This window comes from Eschscholzia californica, unplaced genomic scaffold, assembly GCF_041429995.1.
Source record: "Eschscholzia californica isolate CP2 unplaced genomic scaffold, dmEscCali1.0.p SCAF_3, whole genome shotgun sequence".
In the NCBI taxonomy this organism is placed as follows: Eukaryota; Viridiplantae; Streptophyta; class Magnoliopsida; order Ranunculales; family Papaveraceae; genus Eschscholzia; species Eschscholzia californica.
The window spans coordinates 17,144,545-17,165,114 of record NW_028238420.1 but is presented as its reverse complement, the minus strand read 5'-3'; the positions used below and the strand labels follow the sequence as shown (position 1 = coordinate 17,165,114).

General features: G+C 35.2%; 2 protein-coding genes across 2 annotated transcripts; both read right to left on the bottom strand.

Annotated features, from left to right (window-relative positions):
- Positions 1 to 343: 343 nt before the first annotated feature.
- LOC147548760 (cationic amino acid transporter 1-like) lies at positions 344 to 6,914 on the bottom strand. Its single transcript, XM_086671252.1, has 3 exons — positions 6,085 to 6,914; positions 5,530 to 5,763; positions 344 to 1,656 (listed from the first exon to the last, which is right to left on the bottom strand). The coding sequence occupies exons 1-3, from the start codon at positions 6,569 to 6,571 to the stop codon at positions 512 to 514; spliced, it is 1,866 nt and encodes a 621-aa protein (XP_086527378.1). The 5' UTR covers positions 6,572 to 6,914; the 3' UTR covers positions 344 to 511.
- Positions 6,915 to 12,749: 5,835 nt separating this feature from the next.
- On the bottom strand, positions 12,750 to 14,130 carry LOC147548759 (uncharacterized). The gene is made up of 3 exons (XM_086668111.1): positions 13,421 to 14,130; positions 13,239 to 13,329; positions 12,750 to 13,157 (listed from the first exon to the last, which is right to left on the bottom strand). Exons 1-3 carry the CDS (start codon positions 14,128 to 14,130, stop codon positions 12,750 to 12,752), a joined length of 1,209 nt encoding a protein of 402 aa, XP_086524237.1.
- Positions 14,131 to 20,570: the final 6,440 nt, after the last annotated feature.

The window sequence follows — 20,570 nt, the reverse complement described above, 5'->3', positions numbered from 1 at the left end:
CTATATTTTTTTTGTTAAAAATCCAAATTATTTTTTTTGCTAAAAACTCAAATATTTGTATTTTGTTTGGTTAAAACTCTAATATTTTTAGGAAAGGTGTTGCAAAACTGTCGCAAGTTGCTGCACATTAAAAAAGTAAGTAGGGAGCTGAAGACAAAAAAAAAATCGACTGATCTGTTTTTATCGAAACAAAAAATTTACAAAGTTTTGACTAAATTTTCCCACCAATATATGCTGATTGGAGAGTTTTGTACATCAGCGGAGGGCTGGGGGAGGGACCAAAATGGAGGGATAAATAGAATTTGTCAATCCATTATGGGGTGACCAGGATTCTAAAACAAGATAGTCTTAAATGCATTTTATTGGCAAGTGCCTATTGATAACCTAAAAAAACAGAATTACATCAGAATCATCTACCAAACAAAGTTAAGCAAATTTTCTTCCACAAAAAAAAAACTACTAAGACGAGTTTCTTCCACTTGATTTATTCCTCTAACTCTTGCCGCGATCCTTATCCAGCAGTCGACACGAAAGTACTAGTCCCGGTCTCGACGTTCCTCATTACTGCTGATTCCTCCTTCCCCTGTCTCACTTCTTTCGCGGAGTCATAAGATGCATGAAGTCCAACAAAGAAGTAGTAAACAAGCAAAATCCCTGTCCAAACACCAAACCTCATAAACGAAGCCCCATCTAATGAACCTAACAAGAACACATTCATGGCAATTGTAGCTGATGGTAACCAAGGAACAAATGGTACTCCCCATAACTTTGGGTTTCTTCCTTGTTTCACCATCACATTCAAACCCAATGTAGCCAAAAACCATATCGATACTGTCACTATATAACCGACCCAACCATCACTAACTGCCCAATAAATTGATGTGGAAATCGACGCTCCAATTATAACTACTAAGAACCCAACGAACTTATTTCTGTCATAATCCGACGTCACCCCATTTACATAGTATCTCCTAACTAAAAGTGATACTGCAACTAGTGAAAATATTAACAACGTTGAAATGGATAGTAAATTTGAAAGAACGCCAAGATCAGTAAACAACCCCACAATGCAATTTGCCAGTGTCATTACTATTGTCGCGTTAACTGGGGTACCAGTTTTCTCATTAATAGTAGCTAACCACGGTGGAGCCATGTGGGTTCGACCGATATGTGTGAAATATCGAGCTTGGCCAATAATACTAGCAAGTAAGTTAGTAGACATACCAATCACAGCTCCAAAGGCTACCAAATACTTTGCCCAATTCAACCCCACAGCTTGAAATGCAATAGCAAATGGAGCATTTGTGTCAATTGCAGTATAAGGTTGCATGAGGCAAAGGGTAAATGCTAGAATACAGTAAACAAATATGATGAAAATCATGGAGCCAACAAGTCCAATTGGGATATCTTTTCCTGGGTTTCTTGTTTCTTCAGCCATGGTTGCTACTGCATCAAATCCGATATAAGCGAAAAATAGAACAGCGGAAGCTGTAAATATCCCTCTAGCACCATGAGGTGCAAAGTTGGTAGTAAAATTTTCCGGATTAGCATGGATAAGTCCTGCTACAATTATGAGTAGAATTACTGAAACGTTTACTATTGTAGCCATGAAGTTGAATCTTGATGATGCTTTGGTGCTAATACTAGCAGTTATACCTGTACGAAGCGGAAAGAATATATCAAAAAGCCAGAAAATAATTGTAATCAGTATCCGTTCGCTAAACGCTCATTCTTCCACCAAGTTTACACCACTCTGTTGGATTGCTAGTGGACGACTTTCGTGCTATTATAGCATGATAATACATTGTCAAATTTTGGTTGTAATCTTGTGAATAATTAGTTCGCAGAAAATCAGGATATCAAAATGAAGAATTAGAACTAAAATAAGAATGGTATGATATCAAGGAATAAGCAACATATAGGTATTTAGAATACCAATATATTCAGAATATTTTATCTTATTCTTGGTAAGCCAATAACTACCTCTTAAGAGGTTTGTAATGAAATATACTGTCTTGATTACATTTTAAGTTGGTAGCAAGCAATTCCATTTTTTTTTTTGCTATTTCTTTTTTCCTTTTTTCTTGAAAAAAGAGGTTTCGATTTTACTACTCGTTCTTTATTATTGTGATTGATTTTAGTATATTACTGAAAGTTTTTTTTTTTGTCATTTTTCAAACATGAGTCACTCATGTAAAACCTCAAATCTTGCACCTGAACCAGTGACCATTCGTTATCGAGTGAAACAATGAAACTTAATAATACAGAATACTCTATTTGGTCCGAAGCTGTTGAAACATTTGTTGCAGTTCCAAGAAAATTGGGATAATCTAACAGGCAAAACTAGAGTACCCTCTATTGATGATGCTTTGTACGAGAAATCATGTGGAGAATGACATAGTGAAAGGTTGGCTTGTCAGTATCACAGAACCCGATGTGATGATTTTATTTGTTCAACTCCCCACATCAAAACAGATTTAGGATACTTTATCTCAAACCATTAGGAAGGAGCAAACAGATTAGTTATATATGATTTCTCGTGTAAGGGTATGTGTATGAATCAAGACTAAAAATCTGTCTACATATGTTGTTGATTTACACAAAATATGCAAGAACGAGATTATCGCGAGACAATCTCGTTCACATGGCCCGATGTTATACTTGCCAGTCGAAAAGAAATTGAAGAGAAAAAGTGGATCAGTTTACTACGTGTACTTAATGATGTGGCACGTTTGCTAACTGACGTGGCCTTAACAGACAATAGTGATATGACTTTCTTAATACCAAAGATGGCAAGAGCTGATGACGGACCTAAGACCATGACATTCCTAATCAAGTGATGTGTTGGCCGGTTGCTAGCCATTTCTGGTCGGCCCAAATTGAACTAAGGCTACAGGCGACTAACTTCAGTCTACTTGAGTTTTGGCCAAATTCCCCCTTGTAAAAAAGGGAGGTAATGATGTGGACCCGTATGAAGCTATAATCAAGTTGTGGCCTTTTGACTTTTGGAATTCCTAGCAATGGAGTGGGTCTAGGCTGAGATCACTTCATTTAGTGACACTATATTTTTAATTTTTTGTTGAACTTGACACTCTATAGGAGCATCTTATAACTAGGGACTCTAAAAGTTGGTGGTCCAAATGGAAGCTTTATTTGTTTTGGGTCAGGGTCGGTCTTGTTGGAAGACTTGCTTATCATCTGAATTTCATATGAAAGACCTTGGAAGATTGAAGTATTTTTTACGCATTGAAGTTATCAGATCAAAGCAAGAAATTTTTGTCACAACTAGAGCAAATAATATCCTAGATTTGTTGAAGGAGACTGATATGATAGGTTTGCAGTCTATCAATACACCAATTAAGCAAAATCATGGATTGGAGGAACTTCTCCATCATGTTCCCACACATAGAAAGATATCATAAACTCGTGTGGTAAGTCAGGTCATGCATAATCTAAGTGAAGCTGATATGAATACAGCCATTTAGGATCTTATAATATTTAAAGTAGACACCTGGAAAAGATATCATGTTTCTAAGCACCACAATACCATTACTACAAGTTATTGTGATTCTGATTTGGGTGAAAAGGAGATAAACGACGTTCAACAACTACATAGTTCACATTCTTTAATGATATCTAGTTTAGTTTGTTAGAAGAGTCAAAACAAAAGGTTGGTTATTTTGCGCATAAGTTGAAAACGGAGCAATGGTCAAAGAGATTCAGAACCATTTTGGTTGAGAAGATTTACGGAGGAGTTCGTTTTCCTCTTCCGAATCTATGAAGGTATATGTCAAGGAATTAGCAACATATTAGGTATTTAAAATATATTATCTTATTCTTCGTAAGCGCTATAAAACCCAGGGGAGAGGGAGAGGGGGTGCAACCGGCGCCGTCGCACCGGGCCCCCCTCCACACGAGGGCCCCATTTTGCTCATGTTAAGCTGCTGTCTATTTAGAAACAAATTGTAAGACAAAAAACAAGAAGGTACGGTAGTCTAGCTGGTTTGGAACCCGCTCATGTGCATGAGAGGTCTCGAGTACGAGTTCTTCTCTTTACAATGTTAAGATCTGTTATTCATATGTTTTTGAAAAAAATTGTGCTAAGGGCGCCCAACCCAATATCAGACCCATGGTCTATTTTTTAGCATAAACCCATGCTTTTATGTTACAGATGTTATAAAGGCCCCTCTAATCTCTTCCTCTCTTTGTTTCTTTATATTATTATTTCTCTTTGTGTGTATGTTTTTCATTTCTCTTTCTCTCTTTACTTTGTCTCTACTTTTCTTTGAACCTCTATTCATTTCTCTTTTTTTTTTTTTTGTTTTTTCTTCCTCTCTCTCTCTCTCTCTCTCTCTCCCTCTTACCTACTAAAATACAATAGGGTTGTTTTGTCATCTTAGTAATTTCTTATGCAAAAAATAGGGTTATTTCTCAAATGACCCCCAACTTTGTGACCAGCTTCCTGCCTAGCCCCCTAGATTAGCAAAAATACCCATATGGCCCCCTTTTTCAGATTCATTTATAACACCGTCAACTAGTCATATTTTCTCTCTCCTCCATCTCATCTATTCTCTCTGACACTTCATCTTCTCGCCACCTCATCATCTTCTCCGGCAAAGGTCGCCGGCCGGCGACCTTCAAACATAAAAAAAAAATTAATTTTTTTTTGTCTCTCCTTTCTCTCTCTAAATTGTTTTCCTTTCCTCTCTCTCTCTCTAGAACAGATCTAGAGAGAGAGGTTTCACGAACAGACCTAGTCTGTTCGTAATGAACACGAACAGATCTGGTCTGTCAGATCTAGAGAGAGAGAGAGAGGAAAGAAAAATAAAATTTAGAGAGAGAGAGGAAAGAGAAAAAAAAATTAAATTAATTTTTTTTTTATGTTTGAAGGTCGCCGGAGAAGATGAAGTGGCAGAGAGAATAGATGAGATGGAGGAGAGAGAAAATATGACTAGTTGACGGTGTTATAACGGAATCTGAAAAGGGGGGCCATATGGGTATTTTGCTAATCTAGGGGACTAGGCAGGAAGCTGGTCACAAAGTTGGGGGACATTTGAGAAATAATCCCAAAAAATACAGGTTTTACGTGTTGAATTGGATTTTTCAGATCATACTTACATTCTTGTTTTATTTTGTTAAAAAAAAAAGCTTATATTCATACTAGTGTTATGTAATCATTGCATGCATTAATACTTTTACAAATGTATCTTTTTTGTCATGATAATATTTTAGGGCCCGGGTTAAAATTTAGCACCGGACCCCCAAAATCTCAGCCACGCCACTGATAAAACCTCTAAGTAGTGTGTAATGAAATATACTTTCTTGGTCACATTTTAACTATTATTTGTAAAGGTGATCTTCGTCCAATATTGATCATATCTTATCAAATGAATTTTATAATCAAAAGTTGGTTAAAATTTTAAAATAATGAACAAGAGTATCTACCTTCTTACCTATATGTGATTTATGGGGTGTTCTTAAGTAATTAATTAGGAAAATAGATGAGTCTAAGCAAAAAATCCAACATACCAACAAGAATTGCAATGACAACAGCGAGTGGGTCGAGATAGTTGTAGTTTTCTGGCAGTGAAGAAACATATATACGAAAATCATCAGGGTTATGATTGCAGAGAGTGGTAAAATAAGACGTCCAAGTACGAGCCACACTTGCTGCCCCCACTATGTACTCGAAAAGTATGTTACCAGCTGCAAGGAAAGCAACGAAATCGCCGAGCTCTACCCTTATATAGGCAAATGATCCACCTGCAAATACGTACAATTCTTATTTTAATTCGAATATTTTTGTGTCTTACTGAAATGTACCCAAAATCTAACTGAATTCAAACGAGTCAGATGCACGATTCAGATAAAAACAATTAAGCATTACGAAATTGGACTCTCAATACCGTTAAGATGTCGAGTCAGATTCCAAATCATTTGGAAAATAGAACACCACTATAGTCACTTAAGCTAAGTCAAATTTCAATAACGAAACCTTATTACCGAATACCACGGACAAAACTTATTGAGTAAGCACTTGGTAAACAAGAATCAAACCAATAAGTTGTGAAAAGAGAAAGTTACCTGCAACAGGGATCTCAATAGCGAATTCGGTGTAGCAGAAGACACAAAGCATGGCAGAGAAACCAGAAACCAAGAATGAAATAATAATGGCAGGTCCAGCATCTCTTCTTGCTTCTAAACCAGTTAATACATAAATTCCAGCACCAAAAACAGCTCCAAAACCAAACCAAATCAAATCCCACCAATTTAAATTTTTCTTCATTTCATTTTGACTTCTCTGTCTCATCTCAGTTAATTCATCTTCTTCTTTTGATCTTGTCAGTAATCTATCTTTTAATCTTGTTTTTGTTTCTCTTAATGCGTTTACATAACTTTTCCAACTCTGAAATGATTCTTCTGGAAAAAAATCTTCTTTTCTACAAAACCCACATCCCCTTGTTGATGAATTTTTTCTATTTCTCACCACTTCCATTGAGGATGTTCTTCCACCACCACCACCAACACCACCACCACCACCACCAACAGTATTCCCACTATCGGCAACCATTTTGTTAAGTATGCAAAAGTTTAATGGTGGGTGGGCTAAAATGAGAAGGAGAATGAAGTACTTAAGAAGTAAACTCTGTGATGAAATTTAGTGCCTTCTGTCATTATTTAAACAGCAAAAGAGAAAGAAACTATAAATATTGAGTGCATTTGTAATAGGAAAGACATTATTTTGGATGGGGAAGAGTTGAGCAAAGTAACTAATAAGACACCAAAGACTCTTCCTGGCCAACCATCTATTTATAACAAAGGAATTTGAGGAGTAGGGTTGGTGGGTTGTGTTGTGCCCATGAGCTCGTCTTTAGCATCTTTGCACATGTTTTCAACTTCACATCTAAAGTATAAATTAAAAAATAGTACTATACAAATGCAGTATATATCAACTTAGTGCGGAATTAAAATTTCTACACTTTAGAATAACGTAGTGGTTAACGTAGTCGTGGTTCTGATGGGATTAGGGGTGTAGTTGAGTCAAGCATAAAACGAGCTGCTCGAGCTGGGCTCGACTATTGCTCGTGTTCGAAGACTAATGAGTACGAGCTTAACACGAGCTTAAAATCATTCTCGTTTATATAAACGAGTTGAGCTTGATCATTCTTTAGTGTATCCCGAGCTACTCGTGAACAACTCGTTTAACACTATCTATTTTAGTGTAGTTAATAATTATGTATTTGTATTGAAACTTATACATATAATACCAACCATCAATGTCTACGGCCCAAGATACTCCATGTAAAATTTCCAAAGCTTCTCCTTCGTCTACTCCGAGGATGACTTCTCCTGCGTGCATGTTTGAATCTCGTTTCATCATGAACCATGAAATACACAACAGTGAGTTGAATAACCATCGTACTAAGCCATGGTTTTAATCTATTTTTGGCAGGTGAAAGGGCGAAACATCCACAGATGACCATAAATTGGATAAAGGTCTAAAAGAGCCAAAGGTTTGTTTCGCCCCTCCTCCTAAACAGAGTTAGGACCTACATCATTCTCTTGCGACAATGCCACTCGAAAAACACACATCAACTTCGTTTTCCCGACTTAAACTCATTAAAATTGAACTTTATATAGACACATAAATTTAAAACATGATATTAACTAATGCAGAATTCCTTAACAAACTTAAACTCAACACCTTGAGTTCCGTCTGCCAGAGAGAAATGTCAATTACACGAAAGGTCAGATAATATTATAATATCTGCTTGTCATATCGGGAAGATAAAAACAAATGACTTGATTGGAAAGATTTCATTAATGGCCTTGTCACGTGGCCTTCATTAAACTAGTGATTTACCACCACCATGTAAAATCTATATAATTAAACCACACAAGTATGCTGTGAAAAAGGATCCTATATTTAACCTTTGTTTTCTCATGAACTCTTAACTCGCAACATTAAACTGACTTGAGCTTAGGAACCCGCCTTTGTAGAAACCATCATCAAGTCATCAACAACACCAAGGAAGTAACCAAATTGAGGGTAACGAGAACAGTTGTTCCACGGATATCTGAGAAGCCACTTCCCAACATAACCAGCTACCGATTTTGTCATCAATAAATTAACGCTCGAAATCTAACTAGCATTTTCTTTAATAGATTAACTAAACCTAATCATTATAAATTCAACATTATTGGAAAGATGTTTTAAATTGAAGTATTTTGATAAACGTGCTTAAAACGATGCGAGCTCGAGCTCTTTGAAACATATACTAGTCGAGCTCCAGAAAGTTGACAGTTACTCGATTGAGCTCCAATTCGAGCTTAATCAAACAATCAAGGACACTAGCCGAGCTTGAAGATCTTACTACTCGCATGGGCTCGACTCGAGTACACCCCTAGATGGGGTTTAGTGGAATAATTGTTGATTTTATAATGATTAGGTTTAGTTAATCAATTAAAGAAAATGCTAGTTAGATTTCGAGCGTTAATTTATTGATGACAAAATCGGTAGCTGGCTATGTCGGGAAGTGGCTTCTCAGATATCCGTGGAACAACCGTTCTCGTTGCCCTCAATTTGGTTACTTCCTTGGTGTTGTTGATGACTTGATGATGGTACCTACAAAGGCGGGTTCCTAAGCTCAAGTCAGTTTAATGTTGCGAGTTAAGAGTTCATGAGAAAACAAAGGTTAAATATCGGATCCCTTTTCACAACATACTTGTGTGGTTTAAGTATATAGATTTTACATGATGGTGGTAAATCACTGGTTTAATGAAGGCCAGGTGAGATTAGTCCCACATGGGAGAAAGGTAATCTAACAACTAAGAATATAATGTTTAAATCTTCTCTACTCATTGCTAATTTTAGTTTCAGAATAGTCCCACATGGCTATTAATGAAATCTTTTCAATCAAGTCATTTGTTTTTATCTTCCCGATATGACAAGCAGATATTATAATATTATCTGGCCTTTCGTGTAATTGACATTTCTCTCTGCCAGACGGAACTCAAGGTGTTGAGTTTAAGTTTGTTAAGGAATTCTGCATTAGTGACTATCATGTTTTAAATTTATATGTCTATATAAAGTTCAATTTTAATGAGTTTAATTCGGGAAGACGAAGTTGACGTGTGTTTTTCGAGTGGCATTGTCCCAAGAGAATGATGTAGGTCCTAACTCTGTTTAGGAAGAGGGGCGAAACAAACTTTTGGCTCTTTTAGACCTTTATCCAATTTATGGTCATCTGTGGATGTTTCGCCCTTTCACCTGCCAAAAATAGATTAAAACCATGGGTTACTACTATGGTTATTCAACTTACTGTTGTGTATTTCATGGTTCATGATGAAACGAGATTCAAACATGCAAGCAGGAGAAGCCATCCTCGGAGTAGACGAAGGAGAAGCTTTGGCAATTTTACATGGAGTATCTTGGGCCGCAGCACATAAAGTTACAAAGTTGATACTTTGAAGGTGATTTTCAAACTCTGTTAAAGTTTTTCTAAAATCGCTTAGTTCAGTGGAGAATGATGGATGTGGTTGACAATAGCTATGAGAATAGTCCCACATGGGAGAAAGGTAATCTAGCAACTAAGAATATAATGTTTAAATCTTCTCTACTCATTACTAATTTTAGTGTCAGGCATACATGTTGTAGGTTTACAAACTGTAAGCGCTCGAGGTTACTCAAAAAGGAAAAAAATACATGTTAGGTGCAAAGAATACTACATGTGAGGGGGCTAGTTAGAATAGACCTACATAAGAGAAAGACGATATAGCAACCAAGAATACAATGTCTAGGTCCTCCCCACTCATAATTACCAATTGGTTTTGAGTTACATGACTGTAAATTTTTCTTTTTTTTGGAAACTGACAACGATCAACGATAGTCAGGCAATGACACTGATACATCAAAAATGTGATAAACACGATAACCGCCTAATTCAAACACTTATAAGAACGGGCTGTAATCCAACTAAACTATGGCCTGAAACCCGTCAGCATTATTTATACCTTTATACCCAAGTTCAATAAACTATGGAATCCACCTCTTCCAAGAAACGAACCTGAGACCTCCAAAATTTTAGAATTTACTTCAACATTATCCACCACTTAGACTATCAAATGTTGAGCGATGGCTATAAACTCAACAATAGGTTCCTATCCGTAAGCTAGTTCCATATTTTCTTTCAGTTAATGTAAATAGAATGTTTAGTGGTAAAGTTGACAGTCTTGGAGAGATGGTGTACAAACATGTTGGTGAGATTTTATTCTTCTATTAGACAAATATCTAGTTAATCAGTTCTCAATTTAATAAATATATCGAAGCTATCATGAGATTAATCTGATATTATTTTCAAACTTTACAGTCCTAGTAGCTATCTTTTTATTTATTTATCATTGCTAATGGAACTAGATATAGTTGGAAGCCAGACTATATACTTTTATTGGTTTAGTCAAGGGACAAATTCCTTGGAAACATTAAAAATGATAAAAAATTTAGTGATCAATATCCATTGATTATTAAAAGAATGTTTAGAGTTGAACCTAGCACTAACAACATCGTGTGTGACTAACTAACCATGATTTTAGAAAGTACATGGAGATATTTTATTTAACTTTGACTCATATTAACTACGCGAACAGGTGTGGACCGAAAGCTGATTTGAAATCGGAAATTAGTCCACTACAATGAATTTACACGTCTAACCTATCCCAAGTTGAAAGCACTTTCACTCTAAGTTGGCAGGACTTTTCTTGTGGCTTGATTATAGTTGGACTGGTTCATCATCAAACTAGCTTTTGGGATGAGAGATGCCGAAGACCACCCAACACAATGGACATTCCATACTCATACAAGTGATCCGAAACGAAATTTAAAAGGTCTAACAATTTCACAATTGCAAATAACTGATAGACCAGTTTGTTGTACTTATAATCTAAATAATTGAATTCTGAAATTCACACATTTACTTTACTTGGAACTAAAAATCCCCTTCTTTACTAACTTTCGCTAAAAAAAATATGAATATAGGGTAGTGTAAATGGGCTTTAGGAAGTCTTATGAGGCGTCTTATATGACGTTTACGGATCTCTGTGTCGTATTTATGGCAGTTTATGTGCTCACTTAATCTTCATGTCATATTTATCCTATTATATGATGTAATCCATGTCATATTGTGAATATCAACAAAAAAAAAAATAAAAAAAAAATAAAAAAAAATAAAAAATGAATTTCATAATTGACCTTGCAAAGACTCCGCCGGCCTATCATATCCTAAAATCATTCTTTTCATTTTTTTTCCTTTTCAATTGTTTTAAACCGCAAAACACAATTGTGGAATATTATAATCAGAGTAGATGCTTCAAATGAGGGTATCTAATCCTAGGAAAGAATGGTCAGAACAAAAAGGCTTAGGCATATAATCCCTTTTGAAGAATAAAAACTTTAATCAGAGAATAGTAGTATTTGCTTAACAAAATAATTCTTCCTCTCAACAAAAAAAAAAAACAAAAGAATTCTTCAGGTTTATTATATATGGATAAATATATTTTTAATAAAGTAAACATGTATACAGGGAATAGTTCATATGCCACCATAAAAACTTTTGTTCTTTATTTATTATTTATTTATGGGTTATTTAGACAATGACCCCCATTTATTTAGCAATATTAGGAGGACACCCCTAAAATCATTTTCGTTTAGACGTTAACCCCCAAAGTCCCTTTTCCGTTGAAGCAGCCGTGAAGTAGTCGTCGTGCGAACCGCACGCTCGCCCACTGACCAAAATACTCTTATTCTAATCCGACGGTCAGAAATAGCTAATTCGATGGAGGGTCCAGATCTATCCCATGTTTGATATAGCTGTTGGAACATCATTCCAGCTTTACCCCTACCCATCTCCAACGGTCATAACCCTCTTTCTGTATAAACCCGAACCCAAACCATTCACCTTCACCTTGCAAAATCTCTGTATATCTTGGGAAGCAAAGTTTAGTCGAAGTACTCATGCTGAAAACAATGGGAGGAGGGACAAAATCAGGTTCTGCTAGTCAGGTATTCATATTCTATTCGATTTCAATTGGGGGGCCTTCACTAATTACTTTATTAACAGTGAGGTGTTTTACCAAACTCTAGTTGCTACATGTTTTTGTAGGAAACACAATGTCAGGTATGCCTTTTGAAGGGTCATGAGGCGTTAGATTGTCCCTTCATGTATTCATCATGCACAAATGGAAGTTGCGATGGTATTCGTAAAGTAATGGTGTCGAATACGTCAAAAAACCCAGGAAGAAAATATTTGTGTCAATACCTCAAATGTGATAGTTTTCAGTGGCTCGACGATGCGATCAAAGGAGGTGCAACAAAACCTATTAGGCAACATAGAATTCAAGGATGTTATGGATGCGGTGAGGTGGGTCATTGGAAGAAAGATTGTCCCATGGGTATGCCAGTTAAAGACAAGGATAATAGCTCGTCTAGCTCGTCTCAAACTCAAATTGTAATCACAACTACTCTTGAAGAGTTTTGTAACAAATTTAACAAGAAATTCCAAATGTGAAGTAATGTTATGGTTATAAGACATTGTCTTTTGCTTTATGTTCCTGCCATGAGACACAAATTTATCAAGAAATTCAAAATCAAACCTATGCAAATAACATATACCCTATAACTCAAAATAGATGTTCATCAACTACTTAAACTTCATATAGATGTTTAAGAAACACAAAAGAGATGGCAATAAACCTTACTTCTTCTTCCTTGGAATCATCTTGGATGGCCTAAACACCTGAGCAATTGGTCTAGTTGGTTTCCTCCCAAAGTAGGTTAGAGGACCTTCCCTCTGTACTGCAGATTGTGAAGTTGATGGCTGAGAGGAAGAAGCTACTTGAGAAACAGGAGGTTGTGAAGCTCCAAGTGGTTGAGAAACTCCAAGTATTTGTGAAGAAGGTTGTTGTCTTGTTGTGGTTGTAGGTTCTTGTGGTACTGCTTTTGGACCTTTGCATGTCCTGCTATTGTGACCTAACCCTTTGCACTTATTGCACCTTTTCTGAGTTTTAGCATTTGAAGGTCCCTCATCTATGTCTCTTCTCCTTTGTTTCTTTGGTCTACCAGCAGGCCTTAGTAACAATGGTGGGAGTACCTCATATGCAGACTATTGAATCTTATTAGTAAGTATTCAAATATGAAAGACAATTCAAAACAATTATAACTAATGAATAAAAGAGACACTTACTTCTTCCCAATCCTTCATTTGCCTCATGGGTGTGATAAATCCATCATATGCTTCTAAATATGTTTTCACTCTATGAAAAGGAGAGCAAAATCTGTCATAGCAAAGTACAATACATTAAAACCTTACCAAAACAGAATAGATATAAAACAAGTACACAAGTAATGAATAGAAGAGACACTTACTCTGCCCATGCAATCCTAGTCTGCAAGATAATAGGGACAGCATGTTGGCAAGGGATGCCAGTAAGATCCCATACACAACAAGTACAAGTGAGAGAAGTTAAATTGACTGTCCATCTATTAGGAGTGTTAACCTCATAGATATTAAAAAGATGATCACTTGAACCTTGGATTCTAAACCTGTTTATGTTCTTCTTGAAGTTATCTATCACTCTCTGTGCTCTTGGAACAATTCCATTTGGATCCCATTTCCTAGCTATCTTGCTTCTTTCATATAAAAGAGACATCATCATCAAATGAAATTTATCTACCATTGATGACAGGGGTAAATCTCTAAGATCTCCTATCCAACTATTCAAACTCTCTGAGAAGTTGTTTGTGATATGTTCACATTTAGTTCTTTCATCTAAGAATGCCCTGGCCCATGAACTAACATCTAGCCTATGCAGCCACTGGTATGCTCTTTCATCATCTTTCTTCAGTTCATCAGCCCATTTTTTATAATCTTCTTTCTTGTATGCTTTGGCTGCTGACCATGACAAGTTCTTAAGGTGATCACCACCAAATGACTTCTTAAAGTTCTTGTACAAGTGTCTGAAACAAAATCTGTGTGGACTCTTTGGAAAGATTTGACTAACAGCTTCAATCAAACCCTTCTGCGTATCAGAGAACACCATATTGTGTCCTACCAAATCCATGTCCCTAGACCCCATACCTTTAATCAAATCCACAATGTTTAGCTCATCCCCATCAATACCTTCAAAAATAGCAATCTTCCCACACAAATAGTCCTCATATCTCCATTTTCCCTTCTTTTGGGAAGTTCTCCAATTTCCATCATAGTTAACAATAAGAGTTTAACTACCAAGTTCTGCCCTAGGCCTGATAGATAGAAGGAAGGCAACCACATTTACAAATCACAAAAATTGAGTTAATAACTTAATCGTAACATGTAAGAAACATTAACCTAACAAGAATATGGCATTATAAAGTTAACACAATAGTAGGAACAATATCACATGGCATTGTAATGTTAAAAAAACAGAACAACATCACTAACAGGCATAACATTTGATAATCACTATATTATTCACAAAAATTGAGTTAATAACTTAATCATAACATGTAATAAACATTAACCTAACAAGAATATGGCATTATAAGGTTAACACAACAGTATGAACAATAGAACATGCCATTGTAATGTTAAAACAACAGAGCAACATCACTAACAGGCATAACATTTGATAATCACTATATTATTCACAAAAATTGAGTTAAGAACTTAATCATAACATGTAAGAAACATTAACCTAACAAGAATATGGCATTATAAGGTTAGCACAACAGTAGGAACAATAGAACATGCCATTGTAATGTTAAAACAACAGAGCAACATCACTAACAGGCATAACATTTGATAATCACTATCTTATACATTGCACAAGATCACAAACCATAAATCCTATCATAACAACATCACTAACACGAACCTAAATCCCAGACTAAAAGTTAAAGACATAAGTGTGAACAAAACCCTAAATTCCAGACTACAAGTATCAAATATCGAGTGTATATGAAGTAAATGACTCAAATGACAAGTAAACAGATGATAAAGCTTGGTTTAGAGCTACTTACAATTCACGAAGAGAAGCCATTACTCACTGAACAATTTAGGGTGTTCATTACAACCCACTAATGATAATCGAAGGATTTGCAACTTAACCGACAACCTTAGAGAGAGAAACAGAGATGGACATCAATTTAAACCTTGCTGCTCAAAACCCACCTTCGATTTTGCCCTAATCCAAGCTCGAAAAGAAGAAAAGATTTCTAGGGTTTCGTTGGTAAGGTTAGATAGAAATCGAGAAAGAAAAGCAAGGCATTAACTCCCGCGTTTTCTCATTTGCTGAGGAGTGGGATGGGACAGTTTCAAACATGGGATAGATTTGGACCCTCCATCGAAATAGCTATTTCTGACCGTCGGATTAGAATAAGGGTATTTTGGTCAGTGGGCGAGCGTGCGGTTCGCACGACGACTCCTTCACGGCTGTTTCAACGGAAAAGGGCCTTTGGGGGTAACGCCTAAACGAAAATGATTTTAGGGGTGTCCCCCTAATATTGCTAAATAAATGGGGGTCAATGTCTAAATAACCCTTTATTTATTTATTTTTGTTGAAGAACTATTGTTTTTTATGGGTAAGAAATAATGAATTTATATTCAGAATAAGTCATGTATCTAAAGAAAGTATTAGATAACTGTATTTTTATGTAACTAAAGAATTTAAGACTTTTTCAGGGTCCACGTGTTTTAGGCCCAAAATTCAAAAAAATAATTAAAGTCCAATCTTCCCAGAAAAAGAGATTTTAGTCATTTTCTCTTTTTGTAGAAACATTGTTGATACATAATGTGTTATGTATGACACATATAAAAAAAGGAAAAAAAAAAGTATGAAACTTTAACAATGAATAACACGTTATTTATGAAACAAAACAAGAATCAATAAAAAGAAAAACACTGTAACTTTGACATTTAGACATACTTTAACTATACTAAATGTGTTTTGTTGTCAGAACGTAATTGATACTAAATAACGTGTTTATTGCGAATTAGATAGTAAGTAAGTTTGAAATCAATCGAAAAAATCTGAGAAAAAAAAGAAAGAGAATTTTAGAGATTGTTTTTCAAAAGTGGGTTTTTTTTCTTAGAAAAAAGGTTATAATGGGGTATTATGATTAAATAGAAATGATAGAGATCTGTTTTTTCTATAGAGATGGGTCAATTTGGACTAAATATCCATTATAATTATTATTTTGACTTAAAATCCTGTATTAATATTAGCCGCGGCTTTGGGGAATAAAGAAAAATCTCGGGGAATAAAGACAGTCAGTCGATATTGACTTATGGGACTTATTTTTTTTAGTCCAAAAATTTACTAGATTGAGTTATGCTCCCTAATCATCATCTTCGATTTACCTCCACCACCACAACTTTTGGCCCATCTCCATTTTCGATCACCACTCATTCACTGCCATTTTTTTCTCTATCTTTCTCTTCTTCACTCTCTCCTCTCCATCTCTCTGGAAATTCAACAATTCTACAATAGTAAAGCTTCTGTCTTTCTAGTCCCTTCGATCTGTGGAGGAACCCATACAAACAATAAAGTCAATAAAGCTTTTGTCCCTACCCATGAGACAGTTTTAATGCCAGTAAAATTTCACCAAATGAAGAAACCAAAAAGAACAAAATCAAATGAGAAACAACACCATTAATCAATGAGAGGATCATTACTACCTGATACTTGAGATTTTGGTTTCCCCTCTCTTGTTGTTTACTTCTCTGTCTCTCTCTAGAATCTCTCTCTCTTTCTCTGAAACCTTAATTTCAGGGTTTAATCGAATTAAAGATGAAGATTATCTCATCTTTCATTGTTAATTCGTGTTAAATGTTTAAGAGATGCCTGGATAATATTCTGAAGTTTATCGAAATCGTCACAATGGAAAAAAATCATATACTCGAAGAAACAATGTAATGAGTGGTGAAGAAGACTGTGGTGTTTGTGAATCAACTAATAACCCTTACTTTCTCTTTGAAAATGATTTGATGGGTGGTGTAGAAGAAGATGTTCCTTGTCATTTTCAAACAAATTGGGGGTAAAAACCTAATTTGTGTATATCAGCGACACGGGAAGAGAATACGAATCAACTCACTCTCTTTTCAAGAACAAGCTACAATTTTCTCCGCGGAAAAGGTTCTCTCTCATATTCATTCGCTTTTTAGGGTTTTTTGTGTGTCTGTGTTTGGGAAAATTCGAAATGTGTTTGGGAAAATTCGAAATTCAAAGAAAGCTTTTTTTAGGGATAAGAATTAGGGTTTCTTGATGTATCTTGATCTTTACAAGAAGAATAGAAAGACTGAAGAACAAGAAGATAAAAAGAAAAAAGAAATGAAATGGTGGTTTGATTGTGGTGATCCGGAATGGCTATGTAATGGTGGTGGAGGTAAATGGAAGATGATGATTAGGGAGCATAACTCAATCTAGTAAATTTTTGGACTAAAAAAAAAAGTATGCCCGTAGGTCAATATCAACTAAGTCTTCATTCCCCGAGATTTTTCTTTATTCCCCAAAGCCGCGACCTTAATATTAGGGTAGACTATATGTGTGTTTAGGTGTAGATATTTTTACTAGGAACCCAAAAATTATTTTCATCATCTCTCTAGCCGCAAGAACGGCTTTGTATATTAAAGAAAAAACATAAAGTTGTTTCTTTTTAGAAATTTCTTTACACTGTGGCAGCCGTTGGCTGTAAAAATAAATGTCAAAGTCTTCTAATTTGCAAACAATGTTTGTTAAAAGATTGTAAAATATGTGAGATCCACAGACATCGTTTTAGAAAACAAAAACCTCAAATTTATTTTGGCTAATATTTGCTTGACGTATTACGTCGAGGTGCAAGAATATCAAAAGAGAAAACTTAATATATATTATTGAAACTTAAAAGTCTTTTGCTAAATGTTAAGTACAAAAAGGAAGCAATCTACTGTATTTCATTGACAGTACGAATAAGTATTTATAAGCTTGTATAAGAAGAGGAATATATACAATTAGGAATACATGAAGGTACACAAAGATAGAAAATTTGATACTAAAAGGAAACTGAGGTTAATATCCGTCATATATTGCATTCAGTTGATGATGGAAGGAAGGCCATCCTTCCTTTGTTCTTCTATACTACTTACGCCATCCCACCCCACCCAAGTTGTAGCTCGGAAAGAAATCCAAGTCAAGCCTAATTTGGAAGTTAATCGTCAGAATTACAAGAGGCTTTGTGAACTACCTAATCTGCAGAGCAAACATGAAATATCTGGATGAGACCACTTTTAAGTTTCTCAGGAACAAAGTGGCAATCAAGTTCGATGTGCTTTGTTCGTTTGTGGAAAAGATTAGTGATGAGACATGAAAATGTCGCATCTTAGTCTCTTAAATTGGATGAGTTAGTTTATCTAGGGCAATTTACTCTCATGAATTACTCTTTTTTCTACTCAAGTACCTTTTTCAAAGTTATGTGTGCAAAACGGATAAAAGTCGGAGAAAATGCAGACTAGGGGTATTTTGGTCATTTGTTGATTCTGATTTCATGGTCAAGATTAGTGCTCGGATGGAAAGTAGAGTCCAAAACAAACCCGTAGGCGAAAACGGAAGTCAAATCGGAGTTCGGATGAGTAAAATATGGCGAGTCAAAGTTCGGGTCAATTTCTGTATACTAAAATATGAGTAAAAGATGGACCAGAATTGAATCGGGCCACATTCGGGCACAGTTAGGAGTACACCAAGCTATTTGCAGCCATCATCTTCTTCCTTCCTCTTCTCTGTTTCTAATAAAAAAAAAAAAACCGACTTCCATTAAAACCGAGACCGACTAACGACTGAAGGAATTAACCAACTCGAAGAAGAAATAGAAGGAGAGAGAGAAAAGGAAATAACCGACTCAACTAAACTATAAAAAGAAGAAACCGAGAAGATAGAATCATCCTCCATTAAACGATTACAACCGAGGCTAGAGAGAGAGAGAGTTTGAAAGCTTCTCTTTTCTGTTTCTTCTTCTTCTTTATTATTCTCTTAGTGATAAAGAGAGGTGTATATTGAAAGATTTAGAGAGAGAGGGCAGCTGATTTGTAGAGAGAGAAAGAGATTGAATTATTTATAAAATCCATTGAAATCATCTTTTTCTTCTTCTTTCTTTTCTGTTTCTGTTAGAGAGAGAAAGAGAGAGTTATAGTATTGTTTTAGAGAGAGAAAGAGAAAGGTTAGAGTGAGAAAGAAGGAGAAAACAGTAGAGAGAGAAAAACCAGTTGAGGAAAATAACTTTCCCACAGAAAAGTATTTTCCGAGAAGACGAGAAAACTATTTTCCCTAAGGGTCTGTTTGGCTGTGCAGAAGGAAAAAAAGTGAAAAAAGGTGTGTTCTCTCCAATTTTTTTTCTCTTATCATTAATTGAACCATGTCTTTGATATTCATGGGTTTCTAACTCTCCCACTAGGATAAAGGATGAAACCCTAACATGAGTATTTGGATTTTAATATCGTATTTATTTTATTATCTCGTTTAAAGTGCTTAAAGTTTCGAATTAATCGTACTTCGGTTAGTATAATAAACTAACAACTTAGATTTAAATTGCAATATATTTTAAGTGAAGTGGGTTATGGGTTTTGATCATTATTAAAGTGTTTATTGTCTTATTTTCCGAAAATTGTAGGTTGATTTCTAACAATTTTTGAGTTATCAAAAGAGGGATAATAATTTGAATTAGATATTAGATTCGAATATGATTGTTAGTGGTGAATTCTAATATCCTAGATTTACCAACTTTTAGTTTTTCATCACAACTTTATTTTGTTTTCTAAGTTTCAATTTTTAGTTTTCCAAACATCTTCTCAAAATCAACTATTTTCTTCCCTAGTTTATTAGTTAGTCTTAGGTTTAGATTTAATTCCGAACATATCCTCGTGGGATCGACTTCGTAATACAAACCGTAATCACATACGGTTCGTGCACTTGCGAGTTTTAATTTAGTCTAGTTAGTCTGGTATTTAGGTTTACTAGCTTTCACATCAAGTTTTTGGCGCCACTGCAGGGATTTGTTTTTAGGAATTGTTTCTAAATTTAGAAACAATTCCTAAAAACAAATCCCCGGCAACGGCACCAAAAATTTGATGTGAAATCTAGTGAACCTAAATAATAGACTAACTAGACTAAATTAAAACTCGCAAGTGCACGAACCGTATGTGAATATGGTTTGTATTACGAAGTCGATCCCACGAGGATATGTTCGGAATTAAATCAAAACCTAAGACTAACTAATAAACTAGGGAAGAAAATAGTTGATTTTGAGAAGATGCTTGGAAAACTAAAAATTGAAACTTAGAAAACAAAATAAAGTTGTGATGAAAAACTATAAGTTGGTAAATCTAGGATATTGGAATTCACCACTAACAATCATATTCGAATCTAATATCTAATTCAAATTATTATCCCTCTTTTGATAACTCAAAAATTGTTAGAAATCAATCTACAATTTTCGGAAAATAAGACAATAAAACACTTTAATAATGATCAAAACCCATAACCCACTTCACTTAAAATATATTGCA

Coding starts and splice junctions, on each gene's coding strand:
- LOC147548759 (XM_086668111.1), bottom strand. CDS start 14,130: ATGGGGTCTAGGGACATGGATTTGGTAGGACACAATATGGTGTTCTCT. Junction 13,330..13,420: donor ACTAGGATTGCATGGGCAGA/GTAAGTGTCTCT, acceptor TTGCTATGACAG/ATTTTGCTCTCCTTTTCATA. Junction 13,158..13,238: donor AAATGAAGGATTGGGAAGAA/GTAAGTGTCTCT, acceptor AAGATTCAATAG/TCTGCATATGAGGTACTCCC.
- LOC147548760 (XM_086671252.1), bottom strand. CDS start 6,571: ATGGTTGCCGATAGTGGGAATACTGTTGGTGGTGGTGGTGGTGGTGTT. Junction 5,764..6,084: donor TATTGAGATCCCTGTTGCAG/GTAACTTTCTCT, acceptor ACGTATTTGCAG/GTGGATCATTTGCCTATATA. Junction 1,657..5,529: donor TGTCATTGCAATTCTTGTTG/GTATGTTGGATT, acceptor CGCTTCGTACAG/GTATAACTGCTAGTATTAGC.